Here is a 14,176-nt window from a genome sequence, read left to right on the forward strand (position 1 = left end):
CCACAACCAATCAAAATGTAGACTGTGGATCCCAGTGCCAGTGGATACATCATCAAACGACTCCTGCACTCAAGGTATATTGTAGAAGAGCCGGAGGACCAGGGAGTTTGCCATGAGATGGCGACTCCTATAGAAGCCACACCCATAAAGTCTCACCAACATCACTGCCTAAAAGTAAGCTGAACAAAGACAACACCAACAGACAGGCCAAGGTGCATGGAGGAAGCCCAGGAGACCTCCACCTACACAAAGAACTACAGGGAACTAAGAAATACTGAGGGTGGGAGAAACAGTCTTCCCCAGGGAAGAGCACAGCAATTGGTTCTCCACCACCAAATGGTCAGTCCTGAAAACATACACACAAATAGCGTTATATAGACTGAGAAGTTTATATTTAGAAGTGTGTGTGTATGTTCATGAAAAACATACACACAAAACAAAGCACAAATCTATAAACAGCATAAAATCACTCACAGCAAACAACAACAGCAAAACTTTTAAGAGTTCCCAGAGGGAAATAAGAGCAAAGTACCATAAAGGGTGAATATGGTACTCACCTGACCATAGGAAAAGCATAGAAAGCAGAAACAATGGGGTAACTTCATAATGGGAAATGGGCTGGTAAGGTGGCTCAGTGGATAAAGGCACTTGCCACCAAGCCTGACAACCTGAGCTAAATCCGTGGGAGCTGACTGGTGGAAGGAGAGACCCAACTCTTGCAACTTGTCCTCTGACTTCACCATGTATGCAGTCACATGCACATACATAATAAATAATTGTAACAAAATTTTTCAAACAAAAAATTGGTAAATAAATTACCAATCCAGATTTTGAACCATTATTTGAAAATGAAATCATTATGTATATATATGTAGAGGAAGAGAAATCATAGGAGATTTTGTCACTTCTGGCACCACACAACAGAATACCGAAGAGGAGAAGGCAATGGGAGTCAAGGGTGAGGGAAGGAACAAAAGCAGCAGAAATGTAAATGTATGTGTAAATTCAAAAGACTATGTAAGAGGAGACTGGACACAATCAGAGTGGTAACAGGGAAGGGATCAAGGGGGAGGAATTGGGAGAGGCTGCAGGGACCAAGGCAAGAGGAGAAATCATGTAACTCTATTTCAACTGAAAACATTTTAAAAGGATATGTCAGTATAGAAAATTATAATCTTAAGTTTAAAAATACAGGGAGGGACAAAAGACATGGCAATTAAAGCACACAAATTGAGAATGTACAAAGTATGCTAACATCTGCACATTGCACAGAAAGAGCTGTGACCTTCACTAGGCTTCCATTAGTCAAAGGATTCCCACTGCAGTCTGGAGGTCCTGGGAAGAAAGAGATATATGAGTATCAAACTGGGGGAAAACGAGAAGAAAAGAGAAACAAACAGAGGAGCAGATCAGACACTGGCAAACTGACTTCAACCCAGAGGCTGCACCCAGGAAAGAACCAAAGACAAGGGTTGTCAGCTGAACACCATAGAACCCCACTATGCATTTAATAAAAGGGACACCATGATCATTTAAATAAAATCATTTTAAAGTATTTCTGAACTTACAAAAGGGAAGAGGGTTAAGGATGCAGTGATTCAAGAGTTACATAATAGTGGCCAAACAGCGGTCCTTATCTTCCTATTTGGCCTACTTGCATCCCTTTAAAATTAATGCTGTTTAATATTGATCAAGGCACCATAAATGGTGTCTTACTACCTTCATTTTTTTAAAGTATTTTTCTCCAGACCTATAGAAATGAGGAAAAGACAAAATAAACCACACCAGAATGTCTTAAGCAATGGTGATTTGGATGATTTCTCCCCCTTAACTCAGTCTTTTCTAAATTTGATTTGCCTTGTACAAAGGCATATCTTTCTTTTGCAATCTTAAGAAATGTCACTTACAGAAATATTATTAGGTCAGCTTTCCAATTGTGCATGTAATGAGCTTGAAATTCACCACTGTGTTCTAATAAGAAGTAAAAAGCCGAAGAGACTAAAATGAACCGCTTCTTGCTTACTTTGTAGGAGAGGGGAGAACCTAGGATACAGAGCTGCCCTCAAGGTCAGGAAGACAAGGTGTCACAGCTAATCAGAGCAGACTCAGAGCAAAGGACAATGGACAGAAGAACCTGACTGTCACTGAATTGCTAATGACTCAATGCACATAATTCTGACAGTTAAAAATCCCAGAGGAACCTAGTCATAGGAAACCCCATACCATGGGATGGTGCCTTCCAGAAGACTGATCACAATCCCTAGGAAAAATAGAGACTCTTTCAGAGGCAGGTGCACTTTGCAATACACCAGAAAGCCTTCTACTTAACAGTGTCTGCCCTACAGCAGAATGATACCATTTCTAACCAGCCTCAGCCAGTCTGTTCCACCGAATGAGAAAGAAAATGACTGAATGGTTGGTCTACAGTCCAGGAGCCCATGCTCAGCAAAGCCTGCCACTTGATCTCAATACGAAGAAGTACTTCCCCTCTTCCCACACCAATCCACATCAGCAATGGCTAATTTACTGGAACTCCTCCATCCAGCCCATCATATCTGGCTGTAAGAAGACATCAGAAAACACTCTGAAAGGCAAAAAAAAAAAAGCAACATGAAGAGTCAGAAAGGGCAAGCGTGACAGGGATGCTGGAACTGAAGCCTTCAAAACCAGAAACTGTCAACTGAACATGAAAGCTCTGATAGGCGAAGCAGACCCCGTGCGAGAACAGATGGTGACAGAAAGGAAGGAAGATTCTAAGGAAGAGCCCAAAGAAATTCTGAAGACCGTATCCTGGTAAGGAAAATGAAAAGTGCTTTCTTTCCATAGAGGTGCCACAGAAGAGCCTCTGAATGTCAGACTATACTCATACAAACTCTGAAAACAAACAAAACAAAAACATTGAAAGGATAAGGAAGGACAAAGTAAGTAGGAAAACTACAAGGAGTATAACATGTGACTAACAGAAATCAAATTGTACATGTTAATCCAAATATGTCAATAATAACTTTGGTGATCACCTACCTACCCACCCACCCACCCACCTACCTACCATCCACCCACCCACCCACCTACCCACCTACCATCCACCCACCCACCTACCATCCACCCACCCACCCACCTACCCATCTACCCACCCACCCACCCACCTACCTACCTACCTACCCACCCACCCATCCATCCACCTACCTACCTACCCACCAACCCACCCATCCACCCACCCACCCACCCACCCACCTACCTACCTACCCACCCACCCACCCACCCACCTACCTACCTACCATCCACCCACCCACCCACCTACCCACCCACCCACCTACCTACCTACCATCCACCCACCCACCCACCTACCCACCCACCCACCTACCTACCTACCATCCACCCACCCACCCACCTACCCACCCACCCACCTACCTACCTACCATCCACCCACCCACCCACCTACCCACCCACCCATCCACCTAACTACCTACCTATAAACCACAAGGAATAAATGTACCTGTGCTTCAGGCAGAAAATCAGTTAAAGACACAGGTAGATTTGAGATCTCCAATCAGTTGGATACAATCCATCTCTTTAGAAGAATTCTTCACCAGATGAATGCATATTCTTAAAATGCCATGGAACATTTGGTGTGATCAAGGGTATTCTAACTGCAATACATTGTAGCACCGTGTTGCACAGTTAAAAGAACAGCAATCTCACCAGGCGGTGGTGGCATATACCTTTAATACCAGCACTCAGGAGGCAGAGGCAGAGGCAGAGGCCGGCAGATCTCTGAGTGCAAGGCCAGCCTGGTCTACAAGAGCAATTTCCAGACAGGTTCCAAAGCTACAGAGAAACCTGTCTAAAAAACCCATAAACAACAACAGCAACAACAACAAAAGAACATCAATCTCATGGCCTGTGCTGAGTCTATAGTCGAATTTAACTAGAACCCAGTAACAGAAAGATACCTAGAACACCCCTCCCCAGACACACAGAGATTTAAAGACCATGCTTCTAGACATGTGCCTGAAAAATAAAACTTAAAAAATATTTTAATCGAATAAAAATAAACATGACTTTTCGAAACTTGTAATACTAAGCCAAATCAGTGCTTAGAGGAATGTGTAGCACTGAGCAGCATTTAAAAAGAAGAAATACCTAAAATCAATAATGTCTCTACCTTATGGGAAAAAACACAAATTAATAAATCCAACTACTAATTATAATAGAAATAAATTAATTTGACAATGAGAAATCAATAGGCAAAATGAACATTAAAGCTGTTTTTCTGAAAAGATCAATAGAATTGACAAGCCTCTATTTGGAGTAGGAAAACAAAGACAGCATAAATTACTAATATCAGAAATGAAAAAAGAGGCCATTATACCAACTCTGTGACATTAAAATGATATAAACTAATATATGAATAAGCATGTGCACACAAATTTAATAGCCTGAATGAAATGGACCATTTCTTTTAAATAAATAATTTGTCAAATTATGTGCATGTGGGGCTGAATAGGCTGATATTTATTAAAGAAATTGAATCAATCACTAAGTTTTTGAAGAAGAAGGAAAAGAAAGAATAGCCGGTTCAGAAATTAAGAAAATGCACCAGTTTTCAATGATGTCTTTGAGAGGGCAAAGAAATATTTCGTGCATAATTCTATGAAGTCGCATAACTCTAGAACACCAATGTAAAAATCTTCAACAATGAAATCTTTAAGAAGGCTCAAAGTGTGAAGTGCTTGATAGCACACCTGATGGCCAGGTTATATCCCAGGACCCAAACAGTGGAAGGAGATTATTAATTGCTGTAAGCTGTCTTCTGATCACTATATGAGCACTGTGGTGCATGCGTGCACAGAGAAACATACACAGACATATACATATGTATACACACAGACAACAAATAACAAAATAAATATAAAATCAACAAAGTATGAGCAGACTGAATCTAAACAATGTACAACTAGAATTATTCCCCATTACCAGATGGGATTTATCTCAAATATGTTAAGGATGGTTCAACATTCAGGTATCAATTAGTATAACCCATCTCATCAACCAGCTGAAGAATAGCAATTCCACTGCCACATCAACAGACACAGTAAGCCTTTGAAAAACATTCTATATTCATTCGTGATCTAAAAACTTAATAAATCAGAAATATGGGAGAACGTCCTCAATTAGACAAAGAAGGCTGAACAATTACAGCTAAATTCATAATGAATGGTGACAAACTCGAAGCTTCGCTGTCAAGGATATGTGCAAGGACAGAATGTTCCTCTCATTACTCATTTTCAATAGCATAAAGCACAAAATGGGAACAAAGATATAGACACTGGCAAAGGAACTATGATAGCCTTGTCTGCAGACGACATGATGGTCCATCCATAAACTCAAAAAGAATCACTAAATCAAGTCACAAGAAAAGTCTTTGTGGATATTGGAAATTTAATCCTGAAGTGCATACATAAAAGATCTAGGATATCAAAAAACAAACAAGGTCCGGGAGTGGCGCTGCCCAACTGTAAGACTATTATATTAACCTTGTGAACAAGGGAAAGGACACACCCATCAGAACAGGAGAGTGAGCCCCCAAGATAAATCTGTACGAACAGTGGCGACAGATACTGTTAAATCAATGATATACCAAAACCAAAAATTATCTGTGTACCAAAATGTATACAGACCTATACCCTTCACAAAAATAACTCAAAATGGATCAGAGCTAAACCAATGTGAAACGGTCTAGTCTAACAAAAAAAAAAAAAAAAAAAAACCACAAAAGGCAAAATTCATTAAAGACAATTCATACAACAGATTTCACCAAATGTAAAAAACATTGTTGGAACACAAAGCCAAACCAACCATTATACACATTCCAAATGACACATCTAATAAACAGCTGCTTTTGAATATATGCAATAATAAGAAAACAAATCTCACTACAAAAGAGGGTCATGGATTTTAATAGACCCTAAAGAAAAACAGATGGCAAAGAATCCCAAGAAGATGCTCCATATCATATGTCAGGGAAACACAAATGAGACCGTAAGGTACCACTACACAAGTGCTGGAATCAACAAAATCTGAGAGTTCAACGATACCAAATGCTGCTACGGACAGAGGGTAACAGAAATGCTCACTGCTACCCTGAAGATTTGCCTGGGTTTTCCTTGCAAAGTAGAACAAGTCCTTAGCATTTAGTCTTGCAAGGGCTCCTATTGGTTTTTTCTAAGACTTAAGTCTTCATAAAAACATGAATACAGGTATCACAGTTGTTTGTTCATAGTTGCCAAAACTTAGGTTCAAATAAGATGTGCCCCAATAGATGAAATGATAAATAAACTAATAACAATCACAATGCCCTATTATTCAACACAGAAAAGAAACGAGCTAGCAAGTCATGAAAAAAAAATGGAGGTTTTCAAATGCCTGTTACTAAGAGAAAGGAGAATATCTCCAAGGGCTACAAAGAGATGACCACAACTATATCACATTCTAAAAAAGCATTTTTTAAGGGGTGTAGTGTGTGGTGTAATGTGTGCAGTGTACATACATATTACTACAGATGCATGTACATGTTTGAGGAGGCTATAGTTCAACCTTGGGTATCTTCCCCTTAGTGGACTCTTCCTTTATCTTTTTGAGATAGGGTCTCTCGCTGAACCTGAATCTAACAGGTTCTACGAAGCTGGCCAGTTAACAAGCTCCAGAGATCTGCCTGCCTCCCTCCCTATACTCAGGTACTAGGATGACAGATGCCAACCCCAGCTTTGCATGTGCTCTGGGGTTGAGAACTCAGGTCCTCACGAGTGCATGGTCAGCACTTTACTAGTTCAACTAACACCCAGTCCCTGGAAAGGAAGATTATATGAGTAAAGATACCGGTGGATGCAGCAGTGTGAGGTAAAGATATGGAGAAAGGGGAATATTAATAAAGATTTTTAGAGCAGTGCCTCGATTCTGTATATGCTCCAAAGGTGGGCACAAGTATATGGAGATCCATTTGCCTAAGCCCACAGCACTGCCGGTAGAGACATAAAGCACAGCCTGAGAGCGATGTTGCTGTGTCGGTGTAGACTCGCCAGACTTGCTTGCACATATACCATTGTACAGGAAATGCTGATCAGAGGAGGCTGGGGTGGGGGAATCTCTGCACTTGCTGTGAACTTAGAACTTCTCTTAAAAAACAAAAAGGTGTCAAACTATGGGAACTACCTAATTTTTCACCTTGGCCATTTATGCTTAGACATCCCCGAGAAGCATGATTGTCCTTCAGAGGTACACCACTTTAAATGCAGCCAGTAAATAAGACCACAAAATCTGCTGAATGTTAGCAGGACACCAAAGGGACTTCAAATAACCCCAAGTTCGTAGGAAACTGGGCTCCCCACCATGCCTGCTCTCCACAGCAGCAAACTCAAATCATACCACCAGCTCCATTGACTTGTGTAATACTTCCAGAAAGCTCTGCAATCCAAAACTTTTAAAATTCTAAAATTCATTCAAGCATAATCATGTGTTTTGTTTTTGTTCATAACTACATACTGATTCCTATTATTCATTTAAAACATACTACCCTTCTGGGGATATTTTTATAACCACATATTTATTGTATGCAAATGAACATTAAGATCTAACCCTTTATATGCATGTGTCCAGGTTAAATGAGCAAATAGTGGCAGAGGATAAATATTATAAAAACTAGTGGTAACTCAGAACTTTCCATCTGCAAGTCTTAGGAATGATTTCCTATGAATGCACAGGAATGGGGTAAAGACCTCATCCACAGCCTAGCTAAAGGCCCATGAAGTAAGTTAAGAATCACTATAAACCTGAGCATGCGTAGGAATAGGGGGCACTTTCACTTAACTGATCTGTCATGTCCATGATGCTTAGGCACAATTATGTATCGTGGATGGTATATACAAAAATATCACTTGAATCTTTCCCCGTCTCCACATTGCCACAAAGATCATGCTGTGCTCAACTCTGTTATGGTTTAAATCTATCTCCCAAAGTCCAGGTATTGGGATGTAATTCCTTAATACAGTAATATTGGGGTGAGTCTTCGTGACTGGTGTATGGGTCCTGGGGACAGAGCCCTCATAAATGCCTTTCTCACAGAACTTGGTTACTTCTCAAGAGACTTGATCAACTACCTCAAGAAGCAGTTACAGGCCAAGGCTGCCCGTGTCTAGCCTCTTCTGCATGGTCACACTTTCCCCTTTGCTTTCTGCTATGAGTTCAAGCCACACCAAAGCCCTCACTAGGCTCCAAGAGGACCTTATGGCCGTGATCCCAGATTTTGCAGTTTCTACACCCAGGAACCAAAACAAACCTCTTCTTTATAAATTACAGTCTCAGCTATTTTGTTAGAGCAACAGAAAATAAACTAAGAAAGATCTCTGTGTCCTTGTCCAAACTCTCCTCTCTAGCCTGGCCCACATTTGAGGCTTCTGTGTCTTCTAAATATAGACCCTGATACTTTCCGCTCCTGCTCAGAAACTCACCGGTGCCTTCCCACTCTCTACTGTGTGCCTCACCAAAGGGACAGTCAAATAACTGGAACAGATCACAGGGGGCGCAGAAAACCCTCAAAAGACCCATGTTTTATCTTTAAAACATATGCACATCTTTTTCATTCTAATCTATAATTCATACTTATTGGATTTAACAAAAATCTTATGGTTGGAATGTTTCCACTTCTAGGACAATAAGATCTGGCAGGTTAGTCTGTGGTTTTCTGAAACTCTGGCTCATTACTTCATTATGCACAGTCTGTGACACTCAGAAAGAGCACAGGCCAACATGTGAACTCCATACCATATTCAAGACACTTTACACACTAGCACTTTCTGCCAGAGACAATCACACTTTTTTTAAAAGAATATAAATTTGAAAAGGGGCTGATAAAACTATCTATGGTTTGACCAATATTTTTGAACTTTTAATGAGCATAAATTTTCTGAGAAGTTTTACAAACAAACCTAAGCAAATACCAATAGAGACAGAATTCCATGGAAGCACCTAGTTGGAGGCAGTGAACCAGGATCTTATGGAAGCACCCAGCTGAAGGTGTGTCTCCCCCCTCACATTTACAATTCCCCTTGCCATTACCTGGGAAACTCTTCCTGCTTTCTCCATCTGGGAAACTCCTATTGGAAATCCAACCTCTTGCTTTTAAAACCACTCCAGCCACTGCCACTATCACTGTAAATAAATGTTTCCCCATGCCCACGAGCAGATTTTGCCTGCACACTATGTTAAATTCCATCACATAAGAAAATCTTAGATTTGCTTCTTAGCCTAAGATCCATCCAGATTGTGTAGCCTCTACATGTAGAAGTACTTTTTTATTCATCTGTAGATTCTCAGAACCTAACAAGGCCTACACTGGGAGTCCTATAAACACACACAGAATATATGGTGCAAACCACCTTGCATCGTGTGTGTGTGTGTGTGTGTGTGTCACGATGCCATCTCCACATCCCTGAAGGCAGGACACCTATGCTTTAGAAAGGTGTGGAACAATAATAAATTGGGGAGAATCAACCCTGGTCTATGGAATAGTAGATCGAAATGAGCAAAATGACCCTTAGGAATACTAATCAAGACAGCAAAACATAACCTTCATGAGCTCTGGTGTCTCTGTCCAGAGTGCTGAGATTTCAGCAAGAAAGACCTGGCTCTGTTTCAAAACCAGACAGAGCCAAACAGGATCGGAATACAAACGTTTATGTATTTCCTTCAGCCTGATGTAGAAACCTTCTCTTAAGACGCTCAAGGCAGCCACATTCAATAAGCTACAGTCCACCCAGTTGACTCCGTTCTGCAAAAATTAGTTACCAAGTCAAAAGGCAGCAGCTTAGGATGGGTACAGGGCATGCCAACTCAATCCGTGTGAGCTTTCCTTAGCCGATTGCCTGTCATCTCTGGGCATCCTTGGGCAAATGATCACACCTCTCTAGGAATGGACTTCCTGACCTCCGAGAGGAGTAACTGTATAATTAAGATGGAGCAAGCTTTCAGCAAATTGTCAGCATGTGGCAAGAGCCTCTCTTTGTTAATCCTCTCAAAACCCATGAAGTGGGTAATGATTGTTCTCATTTTACACATGAGGAAGCAGGGCTGAGAAAAGTTAAGCAGCTCTCTCAAGGCCACTCCACAAACGTGCAGCATTGCCTGTTGGGAAGTTCAATGTGTGCACAGCTAGATCCGAGGCTCAGGTGAGACCACACCTTTCCTGAACCTCATCCTTCCCTAGACCTCTTCTCATGACCCTCTTTGCACGTGTGTTTCTAACAACGGACGTGGCAATACACAAAGATGTATGATATGTTGTTTTAATCTTTTCCCAATTTTCTAATGTAACTATTTCTTCCCACATCACTGACCCTAGTTAAGAGTCAACAAGCCTTATTAACATGTTAACCAGATTTCCTAAGAGTCTTCTCAATAGCCTTAGAAAGTCAAATGAGTGACCATACCATAAAGCTCACTACCCCACCAGAAGCTGCTATGGAGCACACGGTAAGAATGACTGGTCAAAGCAAACCCTGGCAGGGAAAGTAGAGGCAGAGAAAGGCATCTTACTGTGTGACTCTCGTGAAGCCTGTTAGCCTAGCTACCTGACCCCTTCCTTCTGTAGTTTATGCATGGAAATAACTACAACTGTGTACCTGGCTTTGGGGAAATCTTTAAGTTATTCATATTGTCTTGAGCGCATCACAATGGCTGGCGAAGTGTCCATTCTGTTAACAGAGGAGCAAAGCTCACGTGTTTATGAAACGTCCAGTCAACCACCCAGAGACTAGCAAAGCCAGAAGCAACAGAAACAGCTCCTCCACTACTTACTTACCTGAACTGTTCTGCAATTCTACCTGACCCTAACTGCCCCCCCACCGGGGGTGGGGGTGGGGGTGGGGGCTTTGCACCTCCTCCACAACACAGCTTGCTACCTCTACTTCTCTCTCCTCTGCACTCTGCTCCATGACTCTGCCCTCCTCAGTGTCTGTCACTCTAACTCACGACCGATAAGGTTTCTTTTTCTTCCTTTCCTTAAGTCTGTGCTCTGTAAACTTAGAAAACAATTGCCCGTGGGACAGCAGCTGTCTTTACCTCTCTCATGCTGAAGTCCCCAAATTACACACAAATACTTAGTAAGCAGGATCCTGCCATAGTAGGAAAAGCAGATTTAATGGGTATAGTATGGAGACAGAACATTCATCATGAAAACTAGATTAAGAGGAGCAGCGTGGGAGGGAGAGGTATCACCTGCCAAGTCACTTTACCTAAGTCAGCCTTTAGTGGTTTTCTGCACTTCCTACCTGGAGCTGTGATTATTCTGGTGCCTCTTTTCTCCCACAGTACTTCCTTCTGATGAACACAACCACTCCTTTGTTGCACTTGACCCACTACAAGCCTTGTATAGAACCGATCCTGGAAACTTTCTAAGCATTGGCCCTGTTTGAAAATTCCACCTATGAAAAATCGTACAAGTAGCCTTGCTAGAAGAAGGAGAACAAACAAACAAACAAACAAACAAAAACAATAAAAGCTGACACAGATACCGCAGGGGCGTGTCGCCTAAATCTGGTAGCTTGCTGCAAGGGGTCGAAGGAACTGCTATCAGTTGCCTGAAATCCTCCAAAAAGGATCGCCAGCACCCGTCCTGATCACAGAATTAAAAACAATTTCTATCACCTTAATGGGAGCGGGGTTCTAAACACCTACAGCTAGCCTTTTACACAGACATACTGGCAGCGGAAAGGCCAGGCCCCCCGCCAAGGCACTTCGCAGTCACTAAGGAGAGAGAAAAGCCTTTAAGTGACTAAACTATATTGGGCACAGGACTACACTAGCTTTCTGCACGGAAAGTGACCAACGCAGCCTGTTCCTGCTACTGACTCCCAACTCGGGACACTTTGGCCCGGAGTTTCTAGCTGAGAGAAAGGCGCGACCCAAGTGCCCACGCACAGGTGGCTGGGGGGGGGGGGTTGTCCTGCCCGGCTTGCCGCCCCATCTGAGACAGAAGGGTGTGCGACCCGAGCGCCGCGCCACACTCACCACATCCATGATCTGCAGGAGGCTCAGGGAGAAGTACACGGTGAGCGGCTGCGAGTCGTTGGCCACCGGCCTCTCCAGCGGGTTGTAGTTCTTTACCAGCTCCTTGTACAGCCTCCTCTGGAACTCGCCTTGCAGGGACACTTGGGAAGCAGAGAGCCCAGCGGGCCTCAGCGCGCGGCCGCCACCCCACCCCGCCCCGGCCGGAGCCCGGGACCACCCTCCCGCTTGCCCGTTCGCCCATCCGCCCGCGCCTGCTCCCGGAAGCCCGCGCCGGGTGAGTGCGGCCGGAGCCGCGCCGCGGTTACCGTGCAGCAGCGCCGCGGCCAGAACCAGCCAAATGCATCCCCGTCCGCCGCACATATCGCCGGAGACGCCGCCGCCTCCGCCGCGGCCGCCGTCCGCCCCGGGCCGAGCAGCCGCTCCAGCCGCCTCTGCGCCTTTAAAGCGCTGCGCGCTCCCGCCGCCGCGCGCCCCCACACGTGACAGCGCGCCCCCGCCTCGCGGGCACTCGCAGAACCGAGCGGCTGCGCGGCCTCCAGGGGAACTGCATCCTTGCTCAGCTGGTCAGTAGCCTCTGACCCCGTGCAGCTTGCTCCTGCTATCAACTGCGTGCAGTACTCACCCCTTGAATAGTTCCCCTTCTTCCAACCCCTTGCCCAGCAGGACCCAGTCTTCCAGGACTCTCTCTGGGGCCAACATCTGCCTCACAGGCTTCGGAAGTTTCTCCAGCCAGACAAGATAGACAAGGGAGGAGTAACCCTGTGACATTCCCTGCAGGACCTGGTATTTCCAGGGACCAGCTGGATGTGGGCAAGGCTTTCTCTGGAAAGAGAAGCATGGCAAATATTTGGTGTGATATTCCCAGCAGGGAGCCTGGTCTCTCTCTCTCTCTCTCTCTCTCTCTCTCTCTCTCTCTCTCTCTCTCTCTCTTTCTCTCTCTCTCTCTCTCTCTCTCTCTCTCTCTCCTCTTTTAAGACAGGTTTGGAAAATTAAAAGCTTAACTCTAATCCCTTGTTTGGTGGACAAGCCAGACCTTGGTTGTGTAGGCCTTTGGGACTCAAAGGGCAGTAAAAGAACAAGGAGAGGTTGGGCAGGGGAACCAGCCACAGAGGCCCTAGCCGGAGAAGTCTTCTTCATTGTGATTCTGAGAAGGGAGGAAGATATTGAGGAGAGCCGTCATCAGAAGTGAGGATCCCATGTACAGTACAAAAAACCTACTTTGGAGATTCCCCTGTGTTCTCTTAGGGGCTTCTGTTCCCTGTCTTCCCACAGATTCCAGAGCATCTGACCCATAGAGTGTCACTCCTATGGATTAGACAGTGTGACATTAAAAATGAGGGTCAGGCTTATCAAAAAGTGAGTAAGCTGGAAGGTACCCCCAAGCATGGGAATGGGGTAGTGAGTCCAGCCACACGGTTTGCAGAAGCAGTGGCATGATGTACCCTTAAAATGAGTATGTTGACACACACCCATGCTGTTTGTTGATAGGAGTATAAAGAGTCAGTGCAAAATCTGACAGCTGCAGAGTCAAGAGCAAAGAAAGAAAACTGACTGGTTTTGGAGAAGGTTCATTAAAAAAAAAGACAACTGACCAGGGCTCCCCTCAAAGAAGAAATAGTATTCCACCTGGGAAGGGGACAGTAGGCAGAGACATCTGGGTGTACATCTGGTTCCTGGGTATGTCCTATCTCATCTCCAGGAGAAGGAATGAGCTGCAAAGAATTGGCTGCTAGCAAAAAAAAAAAAAAAAAAAAAAAAAAAAGAAAAAAAAAAAAAAGAAAAAGAAAAAAAAAAAAAAAAAGAGAAGGAAAAAAAAAAAACCAAAGAGGGGGAGGGACACAGCAGTTGGAAGTTTCTCCCTGTCAAATCCTCTGCATTGGTGGTGCAATCACTGGACTGGTTCCCTACTCCCACTCTGAAAGTGCCTAAGAATCCTGGCTAGCACCACAGAGAGATGAGCCTCTTCCCCTGAGTGATTACTGGGAACACATTGCAGAAAGGACAACTACATCCTTACTGAGTTGGGGAGTCACATTTAAGAGCCCAAAACGTAACAGTAATGTTGTACCCTGTAAGATCAGAAACCTAGAAAATAACCACCTTTGGATGGGAC

At 43.7% G+C, this 14,176-nt stretch overlaps 1 protein-coding gene across 1 annotated transcript in view; it reads right to left on the reverse strand.

The window, feature by feature from the left end:
* Chrna7 (cholinergic receptor nicotinic alpha 7 subunit) overlaps positions 1-12,493 on the reverse strand; it is a 119,095-nt gene extending 106,602 nt beyond the window's left edge. The window contains exons 1-2 of the mRNA XM_038314045.1: positions 12,369-12,493; positions 12,064-12,203 (exon numbers count right to left, since the gene is read on the reverse strand). Coding sequence (XP_038169973.1) covers positions 12,064-12,203; positions 12,369-12,423 — 195 coding nt within the window. The 5' untranslated portion in view covers positions 12,424-12,493. The remainder of the gene's footprint in view (positions 1-12,063; positions 12,204-12,368) is intronic.
* Between the last annotated feature and the right edge of the window lie 1,683 nt (positions 12,494-14,176).

This window comes from Arvicola amphibius, chromosome 12, assembly GCF_903992535.2.
Source record: "Arvicola amphibius chromosome 12, mArvAmp1.2, whole genome shotgun sequence".
Classification (NCBI taxonomy): domain Eukaryota; kingdom Metazoa; phylum Chordata; class Mammalia; order Rodentia; family Cricetidae; genus Arvicola; species Arvicola amphibius.